Source organism: Panthera tigris, chromosome B1 (assembly GCF_018350195.1).
Source record: "Panthera tigris isolate Pti1 chromosome B1, P.tigris_Pti1_mat1.1, whole genome shotgun sequence".
Classification (NCBI taxonomy): domain Eukaryota; kingdom Metazoa; phylum Chordata; class Mammalia; order Carnivora; family Felidae; genus Panthera; species Panthera tigris.
In genome coordinates, this window is record NC_056663.1 from 203533927 (window position 1) to 203560353 (window position 26427).

A 26427-nucleotide genomic window follows, 5' to 3' on the forward strand; every position below is an offset into this window, starting at 1 on the left:
GGCGGTACCATCATCTACCTCAGAGCGTGCTCGGGGACTCAAGGGCTGGTACCTGAAGGTGTTCCGGAGGAAGGGGTGTGCGGTGTAGACACACAGGAGGGGCCAGGCACCGCGGGGCTGGGCCCCAAGGCCCCCAGGAGACGGCTGGCCCTGAGCAGGGGGGCGCTTGAGCGGGAGCTCCAGTCCTCGTGAGAAAGGCAGGAGGCGTCCAGACCCCTCCCCCGGCCTGCAGCCCCTTGCTGCGGCGGCTCGGCCTTCAGCGTGATGGAGGGGACCGCGTCACCAGGAAGGCTGTTTACTGGCCCTGCAGAGCACAAGGTCCCCACCGCCGGCTGATTTAGTTTCCCTGCCTCCCTGGGGTGCCTGACTCGTTCAACATTTCATTCCCTGGGTTCCCTGCTCTGTCCTTTTCACCTACAGGAAGCCAGCACTCACGTGCCTCCAGCAGCAGAGAAAACCTGTCCGACACCAGAGCAGCAGGAGCCCCAGGCCGAGGGGCCTCCTCCCTCAGACAGGTCTGCTGGGGACGCTGGCACAGAGCCACAGGGCCGCATCTGCTTTTAGAACGAGTGACGATGCGCCCGCCGCTCAGACCACGTGGCTGCCACTGATGCGCGGTGAGAAAACATAACCCAGGCATTCTTAAAAACCATACCGCGGATAGTCTGTATAAACGGGTGCTTGAAATTCATTTTTTCAGACATATCGGTTGGTGGGAAACTAATATTTTGTTAATTACACAACAGAATAATTGGTGATCTCGGCCACATAATTAAACCGCAGGCAATTTAAAAGTTTATAAAGGATTTTTATCAGTTTAACAAATGTAGCAGCCACGGATTATTACACCTCTCCTACGACAGCAGAGCCAGAGACTAAATCTACCCGACGACGCTCCACATTGATCCGTTCAGGATTTATCCCCGGCCTGCTTCCCGCAGGACGGAAATACGCTCTATAGAACAAACACTTACACGTATTAAAGGCGGAACTACGTCAAAAGGAAAACAGTCTGTAGAACCAACAGCAACACAAAAAACAACCGGAGGATGGCTTCTGACATGCAGAACCTCCGCCGGGCTTCCCGGTCGGGCTTCCGCAGTCACAGGCTCCTGGCCGGCTCGCTCGCTCACTCGCTCTCTCTCTCTAGCATCCATTCTGGCCTCCCACACACCGGTCGTTAGTTCGGAGACACTCGGATCCCTGTCACCGAATCGGCGTCCCCGGCTCGGCCACTGTGCAGGCGGTCGCCAGGGCGAGCCCCGGCTGAGTGGGGGACGTGGGGGACGGCCCAGGCCAGTGACTCAAAGTCTCAGACGTTTTACTTGGGACCGGGCGGAGCGCGCCTGGCTCCTAATTCCCCGGAGGCCGCGGCTACTCCGGGAAGCGGCGCTCACCTGAGCGGGGCGCTGCCACTCAGCCCCCACCCCCCCCAGCCCCGAGCGCTTCAGCGTCCGGGCGCCACGGCCCACCAGCCGGCGCGGACGACCGTCCCCGAGGATTCCCGGAGCGGTGCCTTTTTTACATCAGTTCGTGGAGAAGCGTCTGCCAAGTGTCCTTCCGGCTGACAGAGGCGGTGAAGCTCCCTTGCCTCCGAAGTCACCTTCCCACACTCAGCTCCACCCTCCGGGGCCATCCTGAGCCTCGGCGCCCTGCTGTCCTCCCGCCGGAGGAACAGTGTCCTGCTCGGAGGACACCCACAGCCCCTCCTCCGGCGGGTCCCCCACCTCGCCGGCCCCCCAGCCTTCAGAACGGAAGCCGGCGCCTCTGAGGGCCTCCCATCCCCCAACCTGCTGGGCCACAAGCGGCGTACCTGCCCCCACCAGACACTCCCTCGGATTGCCTGGGGACAGTGCCCGGGATGGGGGGGCTACATCAGCGAGGGTGTGAGTCCTGCCTGAGCGAGGGAACCATCAAGGCTCTGACTGGATCGCGGGTGGGGGGGAGGGGGCACAGCCCCAGCCCAGCACCCACAGGGCACCCAGGGCAGGGCTCCTTCCACACGGGGAGCCTGAGCCCTTCAGTCTCCACCGGCCTGGGGCCACTGCTGGAGAAAGGACCCGTCCTGGCTGCTGTCCGCAGCCTGCCCTCAGATTTGAGCCCTGTGGGCCCCCAGGCCGCGGGGCTGCAGCAGCCGCGGACAGAGCAGCCGGCCTCTCCTCCCCTGGGGGCCCTAGAGCCTCGAGGCGAGGGTGGTGCCTGCCAGCTTCAGGCACCTGGGTGGCTCTGCCCGCCCCGCCAGGCTCCGCTGCCCCCGAGGGCGGGCGAGGGCACCTGCTACAGGGAAAGCGGGAGCCAGCCCAGCTGGGCCTCCGGCAGGAAAGAGGCGGGCCCCAGAGCACCGCGAAGGGGGCACGCGGGGAAGCCCCACGGCCCCCGCACCCCTCCCTGCTCTCAGGCCAGCCTGCGCTCTGGCACCGTGACCCCGGGTCACCTCACGTTCAAAAAGAAATCCCTCTGCACGTGTGGGAACGAGCTGACCACATCACCTCCTTCCCGACAACAGAAAACCACCTTCTTTCGTTGCAAGAAGAGTATCTTTTTTCACAAAACTAACTTCTTAGGGCACACACCCGAGTAGGGTCCTCCGTGAAATGCTGTACCCACAGAAGCCGGGCTGGGATCTCAGCGCCAGGTCAGGAACTTTCCTCACCCTCTTGAGGCCTTGCGGGAGAAAGGCAAGATCGCCCTCTGCCGGTCCCTGGGGGCCGCTGCGCAGTCACCCCTCTCCCGGGCCCCTCCCACACGAAGGGCGGCGGCCTGGAGGGCGTCTAGTGGCCCTGGAGGGGGCAAGGTCACTAGGTGCCGAGACCGGGGGTGTCGGCCACTGTCTGTCCTAGGTCTCGGTGGCTCTGGACTTGCTGTTCCCAGCCCGGCAACGCCATTCTTCCCACCCTAGAGCTTCCTCCAGCAACAGCTGTGTCTCCCTGGAGCGCAGCCCCGCCCTCCTCCCTCCGGGGTCCTGGGGTTGCAGGTGAAGCTGGTGTCCGGCTCCCAGGCTGGAGCCCAGGTCCAGGGTCCCGGCACCCGGCACCCGGCGGAGAAGGACACTCTGGGGCCTGCCTTCTCGGTTCTGAGATAGCGGTGCTGTGCTCGCCCCACCGTGGTCTGGCTACGGCTGCCTCTCCCTGCTGGCCCGCGGCCAGTCTCTGAGGACACCCGCAGAGGACACGGCTCTCAAATCCCTCTCGGATGTTAAGTCCCAGGTCCTGGCCCAGACCCACCGGAGGGGGGCCCGGAAGTCACGGTCTTTAAGGCTCAGGGTTGCTGCATGATGCCTGCTGTCTCAGGGGCTGGCGGCCTTCACTCGGGCACCATCACCAAGTGTGGGCCTGTCCCTGCTGCCTGGGGACACGGCGCTCAAGAGCACCAGCTTCCCCCGCCCAAACCACACAGTATCTGTGAGGCGCCACGACCAGCCACACCCGGCCTCGACCACCCTCCCCAAATTAGGCACCAGCCGCACGTGCAGCCCGCCCTGCGGCCAGGGAGCTCCTCCGTGGGGCACTACCAGGAACACCGCCCTCTGCACAAGCCTGGAGCAAAAGTCCTGATTTTCTGTCTGCCGCAGGCATCCTAACTCTGTGTGTTCTTGGCTACGACGCAGGCGACAGGATGAGACCCCGAAGCCTGGAAGGTTGTTACCAGCTCACGGGAGGCTCCGCTGGGGCGCTCGGGGAGGTTCAGGGGACAGCAGGGCTGGCCTAGGTCTCAGCTCAGCCCTTGGCCTCCTCCTCCTCTTCTTCCGGGGCCCTGGGACCTCCCTCCCGACCAGAACCTTCTGACTGTTCCCCGAGCTCACCTGCCACGCCCTCCTGCCCCAGACCCCGGCCCAGCCCTCCAGCGGCCAGGGGGCCTCAGCTGCACCCTCTGACCTTCCAAACCAAAGTTTCCATTTCGGGAACTGAGCACCCGATGAGGCGAGAACCAGAACATCTCTGAGCCCCAGTCATTCCCGCTCAGATAACCGAGCACAGGCCAAAGAGGAGATCTCCTTGCTGTCGCCTCTGCCCCAGCCCGCGGGCAGCACTCACCTCCCCCCTGCGCCCCTCCTCAGGTCCGATGTCCAGCTCCCCAGATCTCCTCAGGGCAGTTTCCAGTTCCGCCTTCAGGTTGATGGCGGCTTCCAAGTGGCTGCCACGAATCCCCGCGCGGGTGAACAGCTGCCGACAAGGAGGCACATCACTGGGGCAGGCCAGGGCGCCCTCCCCTTCCACCCCGGGGGTCAGCCGCTGCAGGTCAACCCTGACCCTGGCCTGCACCTGAGCACGTGTGCGCGGTGGAGACGGGCCTCACCTGTACCCAGGAGCGCACGGCCGGCAGGAACTTGTTTCGGATAAGCTTGAGCGCGTCCCGGGCAGACTGGATGACGGCGTGGTTGTCCTCGTCCTCGCGCACCCTCAGGCCGTCTGGATCAAAGCACACGGGGTCACCGGAGGAAGCAGGGCAGGTCACCCAGCACCACGGAGGGACCACCCGCACTTCTGTGCGTCGTCCAGGACCCCACGCCTGATGCCACAGAAAGACGTTCACCACTTTAAGATTTTGGCGGAAATCATTTCAGCCCGACCCCAACGCCCGGCCCGGTGTCCTCATAGACACACGCGCCCCAGCCCATGCGCCCGGCCCGTGGCGGCCCTGAAGCCCCTCCCCTGACAGCTCTCAGGACGGAGGCCCCAGCCTCAGCTCGGCCCCAGGGTCCTCCCTCCGTGTCCTGCCCCCTAGCCCTTCTGCGGCCGGGTACCCTCCTCGTGCTCCCCCAGGCCCGGCCAGACAGCAGGCAGCTCCTTGGGGCTGGTGGGGCTCAAGATGCCTGGGCGTGTGGGGTGTTCACACAGCTCCGTGCCCTGACTGCCCTTCCTCTGTAAACACCCCCGAGGGGCTCTCAACCCGCCCAACACCCCGCACAGGGGGCCAGGCCACAGCGGGTCCCGTGCAGCACACCTGTGTCGTCGCCAACGTGGCGAGAAGCCGCTCTGCAAACACGTTTCCTCCAGACCAGGGCGGACAGCCACCCGCAGGGCTCCAGGCCACTTGTGGCAGCAGCCCCGCCCTTGCCGCCGCATCAGCCCCTCTCGAGGAGCACCCCGGGTGGAGCGTGGGACCCAGAGCCTCAAGTCACCCGGGACCCCAACCTTGGAGGACCGGCCCTGCCACGTCCCGAGAAGTCTGAGCTCTTGCCAGCACCCCTAGGGCCCACGGCCAGCCCAGGGGAGCCGGTGGTTACCTGAGGAGAGGTCCACGTCTAGCGTGTACTTGTGGGAGCCCAGTCCGTGGCGCCGCACAAACCCTTCCTCGTCACCGTCGCTGTCCTCATGCCGGTCCTCGTCGTCCTCGTCGTCCTCCCCTGAGTCCCCTGCGGTAGAGGGAGGGGGAGACGGAGGGCGGGCACAGGCGAGCAGGCTCTTGCTGCAACAGGGCTCCTCGTCCCCAGGCCTCACGGCACCGGCCAGGCAAGGGGCGCCCCCTTCAGACACACCGAAGGCCACGGTGGGCAAGGTGGCTCCCGGGCCCTCGGCCAAGTCCAGCGGCACCAGCAGCCTGAAGCAGCTCTCCACCTCCGTGAGGCAGCACCGGATCTCCTCAGACGTTTCTGCAAAGATGCGGGAACTGCCTGTTGGGTCGCGATGACAAGCAGCAGCACCTCCCCTCAGGCAGAGCCCAGGGTCAGAGGGAGGGCCGCCCACCCCTCCTTCCTGCCCCAGAGGCCAGCCCTGGGCGTACGGAGGCTCTGTCGTCTCTTAGAAACCACACGACTGTGCAGCACCCCACCACCCGCCCCGTGACGTCCTCAGTAACACCCTCACGCCTGGACTTCCGGGAGGCTCACGGGCGCCCCGTGAGTACCAAGCGGGGTAGACCACCGTGGGCGGAACTTCCGGAAGAGAGCGGCCAGCTGAGAGCCGTGGGGACGCACACCCTTCCCAGCCCTCCAGCCGGACCGCACTCCAGCCAGCACCTGCTTTGGGGCCCAGAAGTGCCTCCAGCTGGGGCCTTCCTCTCGAGCTCCTCTCACCCTGGCTGCCCCTCGTGGAAAGGGCCAGCTGCACAGAAAAGGGTCAGGTTTCAGAAGTAGGGGTGCCAGCAAGAGCTGTCCCCTGCCCCACCTAAGGGACCTTTATGGGGAGCATCGTTCTCAGACAACACCACCAGGGGGCGCAGGAGAGGCGGGCCCACCCGGAGCTTCCTGGGGAGGGGCCGGGGGCTGCTGCCAAGGTCAGGCCAGCGGTCTACCCACCTGCAGCCCCACGGGGTGGGGAGAACTCACCCTCCATGTCCCTGACGGCCCGCTCACACCTCTCCCTGTAGATTCTGTCCAAGCGTTTCTGCTTCTCCTCCTCCCGCTTTCTTTCTGCCAGAGTCCGAACGCTCACGTCCTCAAAATCCACCTGAGGAATTAGAGGTTAGACTGGACTACACGAGACACGTGGAAAACACAGTAAGTCAGACAGAAACCCAGAAGGAGGCGTGTCGGCACCGGCACACGACCCTCCGTGCCCCTGGGGCCCCGTGTCTCAGCACTTCAGCGCTCATCAGCAACGACTGGCCCCCGACGGGATCAGGGCCAGCAGCACTTCCGGCGAAGCACATGCCACGTGGGAAAGCAGCATGGCCCCCGGGGCCCCGGACGAGCAGCAGCACGTTCAGGCTGCAGGGGGACTGGCCAGCGGCCCTGGCCGAGGCGGGAGCTGCGGGGGAGGAGGGCCCGGCCCGGCGGGTTTCACGCAGCCAGGACCGCCAGAGCCCACAGCAGACCCAGGCGGGACTCAAGCTCGGGGCCACAGGACAGGGCCGCGTCCGAGAAGCCGACCCGTTTCCCTCGTTTCCGCTTCCTGTGGAAGTCAGGACCGGAGGCTCCGCTCCATCCACACGTCCCCCTCTTAGAGCTGCCGTCCCCTCCCGGGAGCCCCTCCACCACGCTGGCCGGCAGGAGACGCCAGGCAGGCCGCCCCACCTGTTTGCTGTGTCTCAGGAAGTGGTAGCCCAAGGCGAGCTTCTTGTAGGCCGCGCCGTACTTCCCGTTCCATCCTTGGACAGCCCCGGCGGCCGCCTGCCTCAGCCTCTGGGCCGCCTCCCTGGGGGGCGGCAGGGGCTGCTCGTGGTCGGTGCCCAGCGTGAGCTCCAGAAACTCCTGGAAGTCGGAGACGACCAGCACCCGGAACTGATGAGACCGGGCGAAGAGCTGATCTATGACCTGGAAGGCGGAGAGGCGGACCTCGGCGTGCTCTCGGCTCAGCTGGGCCATGAGCAGGTGGTAGGCGCGGCGGAGCTGCTCCTCCGAAGACCTGGGGAGAGCAGCCGTGCTGGCCTGCCGGGCGCCCACTCCCCGGGGACGCTTCGCTAAGTGCTCTGCGTGGGGACACACCCTCTCCCGACCCCCCCCCCCCCCACCCTCCGTCCACAGCAGGGCGGACGGATGCTGCCTCGGGCCTCTGCCTCTTTCTGCGGGCCCCACGAGCCAAGAACGGTTTTTACGCTACTTAACGGCTGAAACAAATCAAAAGAATAATACTTGATGACATGTGAAAATCACAAGATCCAGCGTCAGTGCCCATAAAGTTTTACTGGGACACGACCGCGGCCGCACCTTCACCTCATTCGCCGCTACCGCCCACAGCTGAGTGGTCACGGCAGAGACTTTATGGGCCGCAGAGCCTACCGTATTCACCACCTGGCCCGTTACACAAAGTCCGAGCTGACATCTCCAGGGGACACCACAGCCCCCAGCCTCCCCTGCAGGTGCAGCCACGTGACTGGAACAAAAGGGAAAGGTCACGGGGCTTCTGGGGCCCGCCCTCCTGTCGCTCTTCCCAGTTAGTTCCCCTGCAGAAAAACCCACGGCCGTTTTGGAGTTTTGTGGGACGTACAGCGAGACCTGAGCCGAAAATCTTGTCAACGTGCAAAGACTTCGCTACTTAAAGCCACTTAAACTTTCCTGTTTTGTAAATACAAGATAAGGACGATCGGCGAGTTTTGACTTAAGCTCTCAACGGATCCCAACCGGCAGTCTTTAGAAAGCGTTCGTGCCGCACTCCCCCACCCTGGGGCCGCTGCCCCACAAAGTGACCGCCTGCCAGACCTGGACGCTGCAGGGTCCTGGGGACACAGCCTCCGGAGAGGTGATGGTGGGGGGCAGGGAAGGGCTGAGACGTGCGGGTGGCGGGAGGCCTGACCGACCCAGGGGAAGCCCCACGATCCCCCGGGTACCACAGGCTGGAGGAGCCAGCAATCGATCGGCACGACATCCTGAGTCTGAAGACATACTTGCAAATTTTCTTCAGTTCCTTCATTTTCTCAGGACTCAGTTGGGGTTCTCCTGAAGTCGTGAGCTCTTCTACCAACTTTGAAAGTGTTTGATCCATGTCTAGAAATACGTATGGGAGAGGCGAGAAATGACCCCCTAGCACTTCACGGTTCTCTAGGTCATTAAACGCTTACTGGGCTCCACCGGTTCCTGGGCATTCCGGGTGGGGGGGGGGGCTGCAAGGCTGGGCTCCCCACGCCCTTGCCTCTGGTACATGGCCTCGATGCTGAAACGTAACAATTCGAGGTGATATTCCGGGCACGGCCGACGAGACCTCTTCGATGGTAAATTAGGAAAAGCGCAACAACAAAATACTAATTCTGGAACTCTACAGTCACACAGATCAGAGCTCAGCGATGGATGCTCAGCAACACGTGTTAGCGACAGAACATAACCGTGCAAATAAAATTTAGATTAGCTTTTCCCAAACGTGACAGGCGTTTTTTCCCTTTCCAACTATTCACTCCCAAGCCACGAGGCAGCCTCTCGCTACAGACTTCAGTAACGAAAGACCCACTCAGGGGCCAGCCTAATGGCTAGGAGCAAGCCAGCAGAGGTGCACCTACCTAGCACTCCAATGCTAAGCACCTAGCAGGTGTGCACAAAGAAGAGGGAAGGGTGGGGGTGAGGGGAGAATGCGGGCTGGGAGGAGGAAGGCCCGGGGAAGGCAGCCACTAAGCGTGGACAGAGACTGGGGGCAGCACGGATGCCAGGCTTGCCCCAGGCTGTTTAATTCAGAGGGGGGAGGCCAGCAGGTGTACAGGGAGCCAGGAGGAGCTCTCGAAAAGTAACGTTTGTCAGGGACACTGACTCCACTCAATGCACACTTGGCAGGAGCAAGGAGTCGCTCACCTGAGCGCCCTCCCAGCACCTCCCACTGATCATGGATCCCTCCGGGGAGACTTTGCCAGTGTTTCTAAGCCCAGCGCACCACAGCCAGGGACAGAAGAGGGGGCATCCCAGAAGAGAGCAGTGTTCAGGGAGGAAGAGGGAATGTCCTGGAAGGAAAAGGGGGGGGGGAATGGAGTCCCAGGGAGGAGGAGGACCACGGGAAGGTGTTCCAGGGGAGGGGAAGAGGAGGAGGAAATGGTGTGCGGGGAGGAGGAAGGCATGGCATCCCCATCCCGACGAGGAAGAGGAGGGAAGGGTGTCCGTGGAGAAGGAAGGGGAAGAGGAGGGATTGGTGTGCGGGGAGGAGAAAAGGGCGACCCTGGGAGGGAGGAAGAGAAGAGGACGGTGTGCGGGGAGGAGGGAGTGGTGTCCCCGGGAGGAGGAGGGAGGGGAGAGGAGGAGGAGATGGCATCACGAGGACGGGTTGGGAAGGGCGTCCCAGAGAGGAAGGAGAGAAAGAGGAAAGGACGGTGTCCCAGGGAGAAGGCGGGCGGGGCGGGGAGGCGGGAGAGGACGCAGACGGGGAGGCCGGAGGAGGTCCAGGGGAGGAGGGAGAGGGAAGGGCGTCCCAGGGAGGAAGAAGAGAAGGAGGAGAGGACGGTGTCCCAGGAAGAAAGCAGGGGGACGGGGAGTCCCGGGGTGGAAGGGCATGTCCCGGGGAGAAGGAGGGAAAACGCCCGGCGGGGCGTGGAGGTTTGTGGCGGGGGGGGAAATGGGCCTGCCCTCCGAACCCCGGCTGGGCCGCAGCCCCTCGCCGGCATTGCGACGACCGCGACACGTACCGCGAAACCAGGCCGCTCGCCTCGCTCCTCCCCTTCCGGCGGAGAACCCGCCCCTGTCACGTGCCGCAGATCACCACAGTCATTGGCTCGCCCTGGCACAGGCAGCGCGGGGACGAAGGTCAGCGCCGCGACGACCGCACCTACAGCGCCAGCGGACCAGTCACCTTAGCCCGCCCCTTCCGGCGGAGGCCCAACCCGCCTCCTGTCACGTGCCCCCGAGCTCGGCAGCCAATGGCTCTCCCTGACCCTGGAGGCGCGAGCGCCAGGGAGGGGCCGAGGCCTGCGCGGTGACGCAGGCGCGCTCCCGGCAGGTCGGGACGGCTTAGGAGAGAGAGAAAAAGGAAGCGGGCGGGCGCAGCAAGTCCTTAAAGGGGCCGTGTGCCCGGCTGCCAGGGCGACGCGGAGCGGGCCCGAGGGGTGCGAGCTCGGTCTCCATGCCGCGGTAGCCTAGGGGTTTGCGATAACCAGTCCTTGCCATCGCGACGAGATGGCCCGGGTGGGAGCCGGTGCACGTTTCTCCCGGGGGCGCCGGAGACTACCCCCCCCTCCCCCGTTTCCCACGTGCTGCCCAGAGGGGTCGAGGGGCGGGGGGTCCCCCGGGGCCGGGGTCCGGCCCGGGCTTTTCCTGGTGCTGAGGTGGGGGGTCGGCGGCGTGGAAAGGGGCGGTCCCCGGAGGAGCGTGTGCAGCCGCGGGAGGGGCGGCACGACCCGGCCCCGGGAACCTGCCGGCGCACGGGTCCCTAGTCCCCCGCCCTGTGGTCGGACGCCGCGCAGGTGCCCGCACCCCTAGTGGAGGCGCTGGCCTGGGCCCCTGCCGGGCTCCGTTCTTCCCCAGGACACCCCTCGCCCCTGTCCCTGAGCAGTGCAGGCTGCGGCTGGCCTCGCCGGGGCCCCTCACTCAGTCTGGGGACACCTCGGGTTTGCGACTCGCTCCTCGCGCGGCCCGAGCCCGGAGCCGCCGGGCCTGTGCGCACCTGGGGTTCCGCGGGCTCCGCGGCTGTGGGCTCGGGGGCCAGCGGGCCGACCAGGGCCCTGGGGGTCTGCTCCTGACACGTTCCCGGCCCTGGTGAGCTGCTTCCTCCTCACCTGTGCGGCCTGCTGCACCCCAGGGTCCTCTAGGGGCCAGGCTGGTGGCCTCACTCGCCCCTGCTTAGAGCCTGCGCGCTGTGTGTCCCCCACCCCAGGGCTGAGGGGCCATCACCCCTTTTGGCTCCTGTCTCGCCCTTTCTTCAGGAAGGCCTGCCTCACCCCAGGTACTGGGCCCCCACCCCCGTGCTTTGGGCTCTTTGAGGGGGTCTCCACCGGTGCACAGCGAGCTGGTTGGATGTTTGTAGGCTCTCCGGTGGTTGCAGAACAGGAGGAAAGCACCAAAGACAGGGCCCACTGGAACAGGACCGTCTGGACCTGAAGGCCCACAGCAGTGGGGCTCTCAGTGGCAAAGGTGGGAACGGCTCAGATGTCCATCAGTAGACGGTAGGGTCTGTCCTTCACACCACAACGTGGATGAACCTTAAAAGCAGGGCACTGAAAGAAGCCAGACAAAAGGGCCAAATATTGTGATGCCACCTACGTAAAACGTCCAGAAAGGGCAGATGCGTGGAGACGGGGGCGCGTGACTGTTACAAAACACTGAGTTGTATGTTTTCAAACGGTGGCATTTATGGTACATGAATTCTCTCTCAAAAAAGCGGCCGTCGGAAGAGAAAAGGAAAGCGGAAAGCACGCCGGCCCTCCCGGGGCGCCTGACCCCGGCCCGCGGTCCACTCCGAGCAAGCCTCCCTCCGTGTCTGCTGTGGTTTGGTGTTCCTGCACCACTAGACTGTTCTCAGCGGCAGGAGAGCAGTTTCTCCTGTCCTAACTAACCAAAGCCTTGTGTGCATGCCGCCCCTCCCCCAGCCGTTCCGGGTTTGGGGCTCTCTTGCAGCAGGACTCCTGGAGACAGCTATCTGTGCTTTGCCCCGCGCCCCATCCTCTTCCTGCGACACCCGCGTCCACCCCAGTGCCCTGTGATGTTTGCAAGGCCCGGTCCCGTCTCCTGCCCACCGCCCTCGTCTTAGCTGATGGGATGTCAGTCCTTCTGCTTCCGCGGCCCGGCAGCCGCCTCCTGTCCCCCCACTTCTGTCCTCACACCCCTCGAGTCCACTCACCTCGCCCAGCCAGGGTGTAGCTCAGTGCTGCCCCCAGCTGGCTGCTTTGCTCCAGGGGGCCGGCTTCTGGGGGGCCAGCCCCTCTGCCTGGAAGGCCGCTCCCAGCCGGGGCCCTCGCTGGCTGTGTAACAAGCCTCCTGCCGTTTCCTCAGGCAACTCTGCTTTAGCAGCACTCAAAGCACTGAGACTTCCTGTCACACGAGGTTTGTAATCTTAGTACCTTCTCTGCTCTGAAAACATGCTCCACGAGAACAGGCATCTTTGTTTTGTTTCACGATATCAGGCACCCAACAGGCGCCAGTATTGAAGGCCTAATACATAGAATTAGCTCAGGTGAATATGTTGAGGCCTGGAAGATATTGTAGAACCAACTGGGACTTTCAGAGACGAACCCCAGCAGAAGGAACGCGAGCCCACCCAAGGCCGTCACGATCAAAGTGTGGGAAGGCAGCGACGAACAGCAGTGGAAGAGAAGGGGCCTCGTACGAAGGTACAAACAGCAAGCAGCGGTTCTTGGCCAGAACACCACAGGCATAAAGAGAATGGCATGAAACCTAGAGTGAAAAGAAACACTGTCGCCCCAGAACTGCGTATGCCACGAAATACCCCTCCAAACGTGAACTAAGCTGAAATAGAGCACTTTCAGACAAAGGCCGCGTGAATTCCTCGTCCGCAGATCGACTGAGGGAGCGTTGGTACAGTAAGCTCTTCAGATGAAAGGCAAACGCAGACGCCGACCTACATGTACAAAAGCTGGGGGGAGCACTGGGATCGGCAAATATGGGTAAATAGAAGATCTGTCTTGTTCTAAATTTCTTTTCTAAATCAGTGGCTGCTCGTTGAAAGCGTAACAGTGTATCGTAGGGTGCAGAATGTCCGTAGAGGGAAAATATGCCATAGTTGGGGCAAAGGACAGAGGAGGGAGAAAGGCAGTCAGTTTCTCAGATCCTTGTGTTTACATGAAGTTCTACAGTATTTGAAGGCCCTTGTGGGAAGTTCAAGATGTACACTGAACTACAGAGGTGTAGCTAAAAAGTCAAAGATTAAAAGGAACAACGTGGGGGCACCTGGGTGGCTGGGTCAGTTGAGCGTCCGACTTCGGCTCAGGCCATGATCTCGCGGTCCGTGAGTTCGAGCCCCGCGTCGGGCTCTGTGCTGACAGCTCGGAGCCTGGAGCCTGCTTTGGATTCTGTGTCTCCCTCTGTCTCTGCCCCTCCCCGACTCAAGCTCTGTCTCACTCTCTCAAAAATAAACATTAAAACAATATTTTTTTTAAAAAAGGAATAATGTTTAAATAGTCTAGAGGTGTCAAATAAAGACAAAAAAGGGAACAGAAAACAGACTGGACAAATAGAAAGGCCACAGATTTAAATCCAGCAATAATAATAATTACATTAAATGTCAATGGTCTAGACACCTCAATTGAAAGGCAGTGGTTGTCCAACTGAATTAAAAAAGACTCGAGTGTATAATGTCTACAAGAAACTCACTTCAAATTTGACTTGGATTGGAGGCAAAAGAATCAAGAAAGATGTAACATACTAACACTAAGTAGATGAGGGCCAGAGTGGCTGGACCCTCATCAGACAAAGTGGTGCTCCTAATAACAAGTTACAAATAAATGAAGCAAAGGCTTGCAGACGTAAAGGGGATGTAGACAAATTCATCTGTAAGCTTTAAGAACCAGCAGGGAGGAGATCAGGAAGGGTAGGAGACACTAACCGCCCATCGTGGACTTGACCTGGTTTGCACTTGGCAGGACGCTCCACCCGATGGCAGACGATATTGTTTAGAAGTGCACACAGAACATTTACCAGGGCAGACATAAAACAAATCGCTACAAATTTAAGAGGGTCGAAACCATACACAGTAGATTTTCTAACAGAATTACATTAGAACTTAATAACAAAAAGATTTGGAAAGTCTCCAAGTATTTGAAAATTAGCTAACAGACTTGTGTAATCCATGGGTCAAAGGAAAAAAAAATCACAATGAAATTATAAAATATTTTGAAATGCACGAAAATGAAAACAACATAAGAATGTACGGGAGGTTTATAGTAGAAATGAAAGGCCCAAAGCAGTTCTCTAATCTTCCCCTTAAGCCAGAAAAAGAGGGGCACCTGGGTGGCTCAGTTGGTTGAGCAGCTGGGTTTGGCTCAGGTCATGATCTCACGGTTCATGAGTTCGAGCCCCACACTGGGTTCTGTGCTGACAGCTCGGAGCCTGGAGCCTGCTTCAGATTCTGTGTCTCCCTCTCTCTCTGTCTCTCCCCCACTCACACTCTGTCTCTGTCACTCAAAAACAAATAAATGTTAAAAAAATTTTTTAAAGAAGCCATTAAACCCAAAATAAGCAGGAAGAAGAAAACAGTAAAGAAGAGCAATCAATTAAATGGAAAACAGGGAAACAATAGAGGGAAAAAAAATCAAACAGGTGTTTGTTTGAAATGATCTGCAAAATTGATAAGCCTCTGGGTAGACATCAAGAACAAAGAAGAAACAAATGACCAGTATCGGGAATGAGAGGAAGCATCACTACTTATCTTACAGACGTTAAAAGAATAATAGAGTGCACGTTATGGACACTTTGTTCAGCAAAGTACCAGCAAGTCAGATCCAGCAATATATAAAACTACACCATGACCCAGTGATGCTTGTCTCAGGAAGGGGAGGCTTGGTCCACCACTCAAGGTCCGTCGTGTAGTCCTCCCTGTCTCCTTTATTGTCAAAGCAAAGGAGAAGAATCCTGTAGGAGTTTCATTAGATGAAGAAAATAACATTTGGTAAAATTCAAAATGCCCTCATGATGATAACTCGGGGAACAAGGAGTGAACTTCCTTACCTGATAACCGCACCCATGAAAACGTACAGCAGACATCGTCTTTCGCGTCCTTCCCGGCAGGAGACCACACTTCCCCCTGAGATCTGAAACAAGTCCAGGACTTCCTTCTTCCCTTCCTAGTTCACACTGTGCTGGAGGCTTTACCCACACAGGAAGGGGAGAAAGAGATCTAAAGACCGTAGAGATGAGAAAGGAAAAGGCAAAATGGCCTTTATTTGCCGGTGATACAATCGCGCACATAGAAAATGCTTTATAACCTACCAAAGAGCGCCTAGAACAAATGAGCTTAGAAAGGTCACAGGATACGAGATCGATAAACAAACTCAGTGCTACATATACGTTAACCACACTGGAACACATGGGAAGTTAAATCTAAAGATGACAGTGACAACAGCAGTAAAGTCATGAAACACTTAGGATAAGCAAGAGAACTGAGAACTGTAACGTGGTGAGGTCTGGACACAGACAGCCCGTGTTCACAGGCCGGTGGCCTCAGCATTGTCGAGATTTTAAAGTCTCCATTGTGGACTGAACTGTCCCCCTTACCTAAACTCATGTTGAAGCCCTGACCACCCCCCCCCCATAGTGACTGTATTTGGAGGTGACTAAGGTCACGTGACATCATGAGACGGACCCTGGTCCGGCAGGATTGGTGTCCCCCTAGTAGGCAGGGGTCTCTGTCCATGTACACACAGAGGGAAGGCCATGGAGCCCACGAGAGGCGGCTTCTTGCCGTCCACGAGCCAGGAAGAGGCTGGCAACCAGATCTGACTTCTGGCTTCTGGAACTGTGAGGAAATGATTTTCTGTTGTTGAAGCACCCAGTCTGTGGTGGTGTTGTGGCAGCTTGAAAATCCCCAGGTTGATCAATAGATTCAATGCAATTCTAGTTAAAATCTCAGCAGACTTTTTTAGGGGTAGACTTTTACAAGCTGACTCTAAAACTAAAGCGAACAGTCAAAACAATTTTATTTTGAAAAAGTAGAAAATATGTAGAACAAAAGGGACTTGTTTGTATTGTACTTTAAGCCACAGTGAAATGACAGGATGCTGGGGTGATAGATTGAGGGCCACCCCAAGAAACAGACCCAGAGAGACACAGCCAGGGGATTTATCATCTGATGGACAGAAAAAAGCCTTCAACAAATGGTGTCTGAAGAACAGGATGAACACATGGGGGGGATGGCCGTCAGCCTCTTCCTCACACCGCAGACAGAAGCTCATTGTGACGGGTTACAGAGCCAAACAAAAGGTAAGACTGAATCTTCCAGAAGACAGAAGAGAAGATCATTGGGACCTTGGGGTGGGCAAATGTTTCAAAGAACACAAAAAGCCACAAACCATAAAAGAAAAAATTAATTGAATGTTACCTGCTGGTCAGGGGCGCCTGGGTGGCTCGGTCGGTTGAGCGTCCGCCTTCATGATCTCACAGTTTGTGAGTTCAAGCCCCGCATCAGGCTCTGTGCTGACAGCTCTGAGCCTGGAGCCTGCCTCAGATTCTGTGTCTCCCTTTCTCTCTCTGCCCCTTCCCTGCTCATGCTCTGTCTCTCTCTCTCAAGAATAAACATTTAAAAAAAAAAAAAATTAAAAAAAAAAAAAACCCTGCTCGTCAGATGACAGGCAACCAAGTGCACTCAGGTGTGTCAGAGGGGCTGTGTCGCAATATGTACTGCATTCCTGCAAATCAAGAGAGGCCATCCAATACAAAATGGGGAGAAGACTTGAACAGGCACATGACCGACCACTCGGCACCTGAGAAGGGGCTCAGCATCCTTAGGCATCAGGGAAATGCAAATGAAACCCAGGGGGAGGTGCGAGTACACACCCATCCGAGCGGCTCACGGGAAGAATGACCCCAGCAGATGCCAGCAAAGATGTGGACAAACTGGAACCCTCACGCACTGCCAACGGGCATGAATGCTGTTATCACCACTTTGGGAAAAGTCTTGGCAGTTGTCAAGTTAAGTACACAACACCATGGCGCAGGTACCGTATGTCCAGATGTTTACCCACGAGAAATGAAAATAATGTCCACGAAGAACTGTCCAGCAATGTTCGTGGCAGCTTTATTCAGAGTAAGAATGATGCAAACGCAAAGGTCTATCAAGAGAATGGACAACCTATGGGGTCTGTGGACTGGTTAACTCCTCAGCGATGCTCAGAGGACCACCAACACCCGGGAGGAGCACCAATGTGGGAGCACCGTGGACACCGGGAGGACTGCCGACGCCGGAGGACCATGGATGCCCGGGAGCACTGCCGACGCCGGGAGGAGTGCAGATGCCCGGGAGGAACACCAATGCTGGAGCACCACCGACACCGGGAGGAGCACCAATGCTAGAGGACTGCCAATGCGGGGAGGACCACGGATGCCCGGAGCACTGCCGACGGCTGGAGGAGCGCAGACGCCAGGAGGAGCTCAGATGCCCAGGAACATCGCTGATGCCGGGAGCATCGCGGACACCAGGAGGGGCGCCGATGCCAGGATGACCGCAGATGCCCGGGAGCAACCCCACCGCCCGGGAGGAGCGCCGATACACGCAGGCATGTGGACGCACCTCAGGCACCTGCTGAAACGAGCACGGCACAAAGGAGCACATCGTCTGTCTCCATATAACCCGAAGGCAAAACTAATCCTTGGTGGTCAAAGCCCAAGTGCTCGTTGCACGCAGGCAAACGGTGTGGATAGCCTGGAAGAAGGCGGAGGTGCGGCTTCCTGGGGTCTGGGGGTGAATGTTGGCCGCCTGGGCCCGGGGGTTACACCTGCACACACGGTTATCAAACCTGCTCACACCGCTTCCTGAAGATCGCCGTGTTTCAACGGATGCGATTCGTACCTCAGTTAAAACTCCTGTGAGCACAAGGCCGCAAGGCTAGGACTCTGGGGAGGACGAGGAGCAGGTAGGGCGGCCTCGAGGCGGGTGGGTGCGGGCTGGCACCGGCGCCTCCTGCATTAATGAGCAGGCCGGCAGCTCCACAGAGCACCTGAGCGTGTTTGTGTGGCATCACCCATCACAGCCTGTACGTCCCAGCATAGCGAGGACCAGCCACCCTGCTCCACCCACCCTGTGGCTGCCCCATGGCTGAGCCGCTCTCGCCGTGGATGCGGTCGCTGGAGTGGACCGGAAGGGGCTCCCGGGGTGCGTGGCCACACGCGTGCGTACACACGCCTTTGGGAAGAAGGAAAAGGGGAGGCGGCACAGGTGGTGGTCAGAGTGCGGCTGGAGGACTGGAGGGCGCGGCAGGGAGGAGCCTCCACCCCACTACTTCGACCCTGAGCTCCGAGCAGGGGCTCTGGAAGAGGCCGCCCACGGCCACACGTGTGTGCCTGGCGCTCACTGGCAGCATGCCGCCAACGTGTGCTGGCGACTCAGGAGACCCCACTCGGATGGCCCTGCCACCCTTGCCTCCCTGAGCAGAGCAGGGCGACCACCTGCGTGCTGGAGCGGGACTCTGGGATGTGGGCACAAGCGGGCCAGAGCCGCGGGGGCTGCTCCCGGGACCCCGGCCCCACCGGCAGTGCGGCCGCAGACTGGGGGGCGGGGGGGGGGGGCCTGGGGTGAGCAGAAACGAGCAAAGGTCCTGGACCGGGGGCGGCCCGGGGTGAGCAGACAGGAGTGAGGGTACTGGGGTGCACAGCGGCTTCCACCTCACACAGACGTAAGAAATAGAAAACCCTTTTATTAACATGTTTTACATTTACAGTTTATTAGCTAATCAACATCAACATGCAAAAATAAGCGCTAAGTACAAACCTCTACGGTATGGTTTCGTGTAAACTACAATGGTTCATTGGATTTGGAAAGTCACCGGCGGTTACTTCAACTGAACTACTAGCTTCTGTAACGAACAGCGTTACGTCTACAGTTACGGAGCCATCGGCAAGGCCTCTGCAGAACTCGGTCCAGTGGATCTCCACGTGAATACATTCTCAAGCAGGAAATAAGGCGGCACGAATGACGTGACATTGAACCTAGCACACCCTAACCCCGCCCCGGCGCGCGGTCCTGGGGCCGCAGTGCGGTCCTGGCGCCTCCGGGCACCTCTCCCGGCCCAGGCTCAGGCCCCGGGGCTCGGCGGGCGGAGACAGGGTCCGGGGCGCGGAAAAACAACCGACTCCTGTTTCCGAAGCGGCCGAGAAGGTCTCTCTCTTTGTAAGGGGAAGGCGGCCAGGAGCTCGCGCGCGCTACCAGCGGAGAGGCTGTCCCCAAGCACACGCGTGCTGATCCGACTCCTCTCCTCTTAGGGGGCCCATCGTCGCTCACTGATCTTTGGTCGCAAGAAACAGAAACGCAGGCGGGCAGGGGCGCGGGGGCGCGGGGGCCCGGGGCGCGGGGCGGCCCGGCCTACATGATGTACACTTTCTCGGCTTGTGAGAAGTGGAACACTTCTTTGGTCCTCGGACACACGACTTTGTCATCTTGACGGATAGACAGCAGAGACTGAAAGACAACGGGCCGCACGCGAGCATGTAGACGGGCGCGCCCACCACCGCCGCCGGCTGCGGGAGAGCTCCGCTCCCCTTGAGCCCTGCCCGCGAACCCCTGACCCTGCAGCTTTCTCCGGGGGCAGCGCGGGGCCGAGACGTCCGCACCTGGCGCAGAGCACCTGGCGCAGAGCACCTGGCGCAGAGCACCTGGCGCAGAGCACCTGGCGCAGAGCACCTGGCGCAGAGCACCTGGCGCAGAGCAGGCGGAAGGCCAGGCGCGCCACCGCCCCTAGCCCCTTCCAGGCCCCATGCCTCCCACTTCCGGCGCCACCTCGACCCTCCCGCGGCCCCTCCAGGCCCCGCTCCTCCACTTCCCGAGCCCCCTTCCAGGGCCCTCCCCCCTTCCCGCCCCCCACCCCCTCCCTGCCCCTTACCCACTCCCCTTCCCAGGCTCCCCCTCCTCCGGGGCCCTTCCCCTTCCAGGGCCCTTCCCCTTCCCACCCCCTTCCAGGCCCTCCCCTGGACCTCTTGCCTCCCCAGCTTCCAGGGCCCTCCCCCCACTCCCCGACCCCCCCCCCCGCCCCCCTCCTCTCCGGCCCTCCCCTCCACGCCCCACCCCAGCCCCGCCCCTCGGCCCCGCCCCTCACGTTGTAGCCGTAGACGTAGCCGTTGGGCAGCATCATGGGCGGGTTGTTCTCGTTCATCACGTCGCCCGAGATCTTGCAGACCAGGCGGGAGTTGGCGCAGTGCGCCATGGGCAGCGGCTGCGCCAGCTTGTTCAGGGAGCGGCTGCACACGGGGCAGTCGGGGCTCTTGGAGCTGCCGTCCTCCTTGTAGCACTGTCTGTGCTCGGGTTAAGGAAGGGGCGCCGGGCAGGAAACAAGCCCAGAGCTCTCTCTCACGCCAGAGGAAACACGGCATCTGGCGGGGAAATGGCCCCACGGAGGCGGCCGGAGCACGTCCCGGCCACCCCAGCACGTTCCCACTCACGGCCCTCAGGGCAGGTCCCCTCACACGCTAAAGCAAACAGCCCGGGGTCCCAGGAGGCCCACGTGCTGCACTCGAGAGGGGCCCTCCGGCCTTGGGGTGGGAACCGCGTGAAGAAAGACGAAGCGCTCGGCCGCAGCCTGGGCCCAGACCCGCAGAAGTTGGGAGGGGATGCTCAGGAATCACACGGGGCAACGACGGTTCCGCGTGGCGAGGGTCCCAGCCGCCAGAAGGCTGCGCACACTGGCGGCCGTCCGGTCGGCGTGCGGCGTGCCAGGCAGCGTTTGGGGGCGAGAGAACACAAAGTGTGGCTCCGTGACCGGGTCCCCACAGACCAAGCGGGGCCCCGGGCACGCCCGCACCACCACCCGACTACCTAAGCGGGGCCCCCACAACACAAGCCAAGAGCACGGGGCTCGGGTTGGGAGGGCCACAGCCCCCCGGCTTTTCCCCGGGGGGAGGCAAGGGCACGGGAACCCCAGGCTCGGAAGGGCGGAGCTGGCGCGGGGCCCCCTGCCTGCCAGAAGGATACGGTGTCTTTATCGCCGAGAGGCCAGCCTGCAGCGTCAGGGTGAACACAGAGTTGTTCCCCAGCTGGTGCAGCCGGTAGTTGTCGTACCGGAACTGCTGGATCAGCATTCGCCACCGGGCAGGGTCCAGCAGGTCCTGGAAGAGACAGGGCAGAGCGGTGCTGGGGGCACCCCGGGGCCCACTGCAGTCCCTGGCAACAGAAGGCGGGTCCCCACGAGCCCACGGCCGCCAGCCGGAGAGCGGCACAGCGCGCCCGAAGCCCGGACCCCACGTCTGCCCACGGGACCGCCAGTGTGTTCTGTGCGGACGGATGGTAGAGGGTGCGGGTCCTGTGGCCTCGCGGCAAGAAGGGGACTCAGTGGGTCTAAAGACAGCTGGGCACGGATAAAGGCACTGAGGTTCCAGAGGAAAAGTCTCGTTCCAGAAAGGGACTTGCTGGCATGGGACCCAGCAGCCCAGCTCAGGGTGGAGAACCGCAGAACAGAACACCGGGCCTGATGAGCCCGTCTCCAGAGCTTTCCAAGTTCAGAGCCTACAAGAGCCGGGAGGGGAGGGCACACACCAACAGGAGGGAAACCCTGGACGTCAAGCACAAGGGTCAGGGGCCCCGCGTCAAGGCAGAGGCACAGGCAACCGCTGGGTGGGAGCCCCACGGGGAGCCCAAGTCCGGGGCAAATAGCACACTTCACTCCAATGTTAAAAACACGTGTCTTTAATGTTATTTTTACCACAGCAAAGCCCACAGGGGACCAAGCCCACAGTCCAGAGGCTCTGCAAACCCCTCTCTCAACAGACCCTTGGCCTCGGGCCACTGGTGTGGCCACCTCTCCGAGACCAGAGCACTTCATCCTGCCTCTCACGTGACCCACTTAGACCTGTGACTTCCTGCCACAAGGGGTCAGGGCTGTGCCCCCTCGACAGGGACCCCAGGGCACGCCACCGCCTCGGCACTTCCCTTGACGGCCCGTGCCCCTCCGCCGAGACTGTGCAGGTCCCGGCCTTCCTCTCTTGTGCCGCCCAGCCTCCCTGACCCCCAGCCGGCCTTGGCTGTGCACTGGCTGCCGTGGTTTCTCTTCCACGCCGCCAGGATGTCTCCCAGACGGTCAGCCCTCCGGTCCTCCGGCTGCGATGGCAGCACTGGCCCTGCTCCTTCCTGCCGCCGTGAGGCCTCTCCAGGGAGGAGAGTGGGCATGGGCCCCACGGATGCCATCCCGAGCAGGCCTTCTCACGCACTAAGGGCAGGCCCCTTCTGCACTTCTCGCAAACCTTCTCCAGAGCAGGGAAGAGACATGCGATCACACCCAAGATCTCTGTGAACAGAGGCTGTATCACAGGACATGCCTGACACCTCGGGACTGTGTGCACCCAGTCGGGACAAAGAAGCAGCTTCCAGCAGCCCGGAGAAGGCCTGCGGCCAAGCACTTCAGTAAGTGGGGGCGAGGTCTGCTCTGCTGTGCCCGGGACAGGCGCTGGCGGCCCACAAAACCACATGGGGCACGTGGGACCTCAGAGCCCAACGTCCAGGCTCAGAGAACAAGGCGGGTTCAGCCCACGGGGAAGGCAGTTCACTTCCCTCCCTCCTGGGGACAGGCTGACAACAGCGAGAGGAACACCAGGGTCGAGTGCCGTGTCCCTCGCCGTGACAGTGTCGGCAGGTGGACCTCCAGGAGCCATAGGCTCAGGAAGGGGGTGGAGGCAGGGAGCCTCACCGGACCCTGCTGGTGCCACGATCCAGGGCTCCCAGGCTCGAGACTGTGAGGACTAAGCCGCCAAGCCTGTGGGATTGTCACAGAGCCCAGACAGATGACGACGGAAAACCGAGGGAGGAGCCGTGCAACGAACACCCAGAACTGGGGCCACAGCTGGGACAGTGTGGACGCGTGACCACACAGAGTCCATGCTGCGGCGATGGGACTGGTCCCACACGGAGAGCCCCAGTCTTCATGGAGGGCGAGCGGCTAGGGGGTCAGGAGCGGGACGGCGGCAGGGAGGCCGAGGAAAGGCCAGCCCTGTCAGAGGCGGCAGAGAGTGCGGCGGCTTTGTGCTGCTGTCCCGGAGACCCCGGAGACCCCGGAGGACGGAGATGTGCGAGGACACTGAGAGTCCGACCGAGGTGGTCTCTAAGCAAAGTCCCATTTACAGTAACACACGTGAAGACAAAAATGACTTAAGGGCGGAACTGCCCACCAAAAGAAAGCAGAACTTTATGATCTGGAAACTTCTGTCCGTGTTGCAAAACACGAGAAGGCTGCTCAGAAAGAGCACTAAGGGTCCAGCCAAGCGGCCTTTATAAGGACACTCGTGTGGGCGTGACCGGACTGATGGCCAAGGGACCCCGACGGGGAGCAGCCACAGGAACGGGGGAAAGTTGCTGGAATCCCCAGATCTTCCAAGACGGGACCGTGAGCGACTCAGCTGTGAACACGTTGATGTTTTTCGAGACAAGAGAAGGAGGAACCCAAAGGTGGATCAAAGATCGCCAGGGCTGCTCCTAGGCTTTGGGGGGTGGGGGTGGGGGGGCACTGCCTGATTTCAAGAGGCCAGACACCCTGCCCCAGCACCCAGCAAAGCCAAGGGGACTGGTTAGCGATGCTGCATGACCACGCCCCGCCTGGACCCCACGTGGACCCACAGAGACCCCGAAGAGAGGACGGAGGTCAGGAAGGACACTGGCAGTGAGGGAGAAAGGTGAGGGGCGCAGGTGACGCACTCAGAGCCGAAGGGCCTTCTAGGCTGAGACCCCCGTGAGTCGTTCCGATCCAAACTTCTCCCCGGCCAAACAGGAACAAGATGGGAAGGGGCCTGTTTGGGGTGCTGGCCACACTCCGAACGTGGAAGTGACCACAGACGAAGTCCTCCCAAGCCCTGAGGGCCCACGGGCACGTGTTACCTTGTAGGGCGAGATGTGCGTGTCTGGTGGGAAGGCCAGCATGCCCATGACCTGGCGGACCTCGTCCAGCTGGCTCCCCTCGGCCTGACTGAAATGCTTTCTCGCGTGTCTAGAAAACAACATTTGGGGCCGTCTAAGTTTGCAGCTTTACCTTTAAGAGTCTGCGCTCACAGCGTATGCCGGAGCCTCAGTGCCGAAGAAGCCCCCTCCTCGTGTGCCCTGGGCCAGGGTCTGCTGGGAGCGCGGCTCAGCAGGGCCCCCTCCTCACGGACACAGGGTCGGAGGTGAGGTTCGAGGCACCGAGCGTAGAATCCCACTCAGGGAACACCCAGAGGCAGCGACCCAGCTGAGAAGGGCACCTGCCCAAGCTCTTGCAAGTGACCTGGCATACACGGACCCAAAGCCCAGCAACACTAACTGCGCCAGAACGCCCACCGGTCCCCCCCGCCCCCGGCACGGCCCCGGGAGGCCCCGAAGACAGTCCGTCCCCCCCGGGTCCTGACTCTCGGGAGACACAGAGCCCACGGGTCGGGCCCCAGGGCAGTGCCTTCCCGCACAGGCCGCACCTGGGGACCCCACGTCCCCGTGCCCGCGTGCCAGCCTCCTTCCCAGAGGCCCCCCCTCTGCCCTCACGCATGCCCTCAGTCCCCCCCCTAAACGGCACATCGCTGTGCCTGGAGTGTCCTCCAGCCCAGGGCCGGCAGCGTCCCAGGACAGGTGGACACAGCAGAACCCGCGGCCCTGCGCCCACGCGGTAAGTCGGCCTCGTGGCGTCAGAACGGTCGTGTGCACCAGACAGAAGGAGCCTGGGTGCCCGGCCCCAGCGTCCTGCTTGGGGACGGGGAGAGAGGCCTCTAGTCACAGGCAGGGCCCAGCCAGTCAGGGCAGGCCTGCTGGACACTCCACGCCTCACCCCCCAGAGCCCAGAAGGCCTGCCCCATGAAGTCAGGGAGGGAGTCCGCCCTCTGCGGAGAACCGGGAGACCACCGCCACGTACCTCACGGCGTCCAGTCTCTTGTTCTGCCGGATGAGTTCAATGAACTCCTGAATCCTGAGGCTGAATTCCAGGCAGCTCTGGGGGCAAAGACGAGACAAGGCCTGGGTAGCGTCCCCACACAGCCAGGCCCACGGGCCGGCCCCGCCACACGGGCCGCACACCGCACGCCCTGCCGAGGGAGCTTCGAGCCAGCAGGGAGGTGGGACGGATGCCAAAGCTGTAGTTTCAGCTGCACCCCATGCCTCCCCAGCACGGCGGGAGCAGCCCTGCACCCAGGGGGCCGGGGCCTTGCGTGTGCACCCGTGGGCCAGGCTCGGGGATGGCGGGACAGGCACCCCCTGAGGGCGAGGATGCCAGAGGCTGAGGGTTCGGAGGGCCCGTGGCACGACTTCCCGTGTGTGTGAAGCGACCCCACGAAGACAAGTTTCCAGCCCCTTCACGATCCCGGCTGCTTCATCCGCACAAAGGCGTCAGCGTGTGGGCACGCTGTCACAGCCTTCTCCTAGCCCAGCTGCACTTCCCGGCCTCGGCCCCGGGGACCTGGCCTCAGGATCCCGTGTGGCACTGTCCACCTCAACCTGCTCCCCACGTGAGGCCCCGACACCCGGTTGGGAGAGGCTGGGAGGTGGTGTCTCGCAGGGGAGCAGAAGCAGGAGCGCCAAGCGGGGAGCAGGGGAGAGAACCCAGGTCCCCGAGCAGGGACACGGGTGAGGACCCTTGGGGTGGGGTGGGGGTGGGGACAGTGCACAGGGACGCCGGGGACACGTGTTCCAGGCAGAGAAAGAGCCAGTTCAAAGGCCCTGGGGAGGGCGGGGGTGCCGGGATTTGCAGAGGGCACAGGGGGCGCGAGGTCTGGGGCAGCAGTGGCCGGTGGGCCTCGTGGGGCAGTGAGGGGCAGCCGACAGGGTGCGGCACCAGCACGGTCATTTGTGTGGAAGCCCAAACGCTAACTCTGAAATCTCAACAATGCCGGTCCAATTTGGGTTCAAACTCTATGACTGGGATGGGTGAAGGCAGGCAAAATTAACTTCTGTGACCTAAGATGAAAAGCTGGATTATTCTACAAAAGTAGTAATTTAAACTATAGTATCTTTGTGGTTTCAGAAAACACTCAGTATTTCCAACCAGAAACAGAGTAAGTGGAGTTAACGGAATAGGAAAATCTCTGGGTTTTCCACGATTTGTCACTGCGTCTTCTGTAGTACCTGGATCGCAGGGTGGTGTGGACAGAATTCTACGTGGTGAGTCAGTCAGCCAGCCCCAAGTGTCTCAACTGTAACTCGAGTCTACCAATCACGTGGACTTTTCCCACCCGGGCCTCCGAACGTGCACACGGACATTCTGACGAAGGGTCTCAGCCGGACCCCTGCGAGGGCGCCTCCAGGGACACGAGGGCAGAGCACGTCGCCAGGCCGTCGGAGGCAAAGGTGCCGAGAACCACCTACCTGGTGCCCGACACGTCCACAACACAGGTGCTCAGGGCAAGCGGTTTCCCCGCCCTCACCCCACCTCCCCTGCCCTCTGCACCAAGGCAGCGGTCTGTCCTGGCCCCCAAATGGATGGAGCAGATGCCACGTGCTGAGTGGCGGGCCCGGCACCAACTGTAAACGGAAAGGAGGTCCCACC

The 26427-nt window shown here is 61.1% G+C and overlaps 2 protein-coding genes across 8 annotated transcripts in view; both read right to left on the reverse strand.

Moving 5' to 3' along the window:
- Positions 1 to 10178, reverse strand: part of UVSSA (UV stimulated scaffold protein A) — a 28975-nt gene extending 18797 nt beyond the window's left edge. Inside the window, exons 1-7 of one of the 2 annotated variants that reach the window (XM_042985168.1) lie at positions 9979 to 10178; positions 8266 to 8365; positions 6956 to 7286; positions 6269 to 6389; positions 5228 to 5593; positions 4297 to 4409; positions 4035 to 4163 (exon numbers count right to left, since the gene is read on the reverse strand). In XM_042985168.1, the coding sequence (XP_042841102.1) occupies positions 4035 to 4163; positions 4297 to 4409; positions 5228 to 5593; positions 6269 to 6389; positions 6956 to 7286; positions 8266 to 8363 (1158 nt within the window). In that variant the 5' untranslated portion in view covers positions 8364 to 8365; positions 9979 to 10178. Of the gene's footprint in view, positions 1 to 4034; positions 4164 to 4296; positions 4410 to 5227; positions 5594 to 6268; positions 6390 to 6955; positions 7287 to 8265; positions 8366 to 9157; positions 9680 to 9978 lie in introns of those variants that run through there. The other variant, XM_042985169.1, reaches the window with a different exon arrangement.
- Positions 10179 to 18628: 8450 nt separating this feature from the next.
- The window catches only part of MAEA (macrophage erythroblast attacher, E3 ubiquitin ligase), a 37368-nt gene continuing 29569 nt past the window's right edge, over positions 18629 to 26427 (reverse strand). For 4 of the 6 annotated variants that reach the window (XM_042985170.1, XM_042985172.1, XM_042985171.1 and 1 more), the window contains 5 exons: positions 24802 to 24878; positions 23805 to 23913; positions 20916 to 21049; positions 20044 to 20239; positions 18629 to 19409 (listed from right to left, as the gene is read on the reverse strand). In XM_042985170.1, coding sequence (XP_042841104.1) covers positions 19314 to 19409; positions 20044 to 20239; positions 20916 to 21049; positions 23805 to 23913; positions 24802 to 24878 — 612 coding nt within the window. In that variant the 3' untranslated portion in view covers positions 18629 to 19313. The other 2 variants (XM_042985176.1, XM_042985175.1) reach the window with 2 other exon arrangements.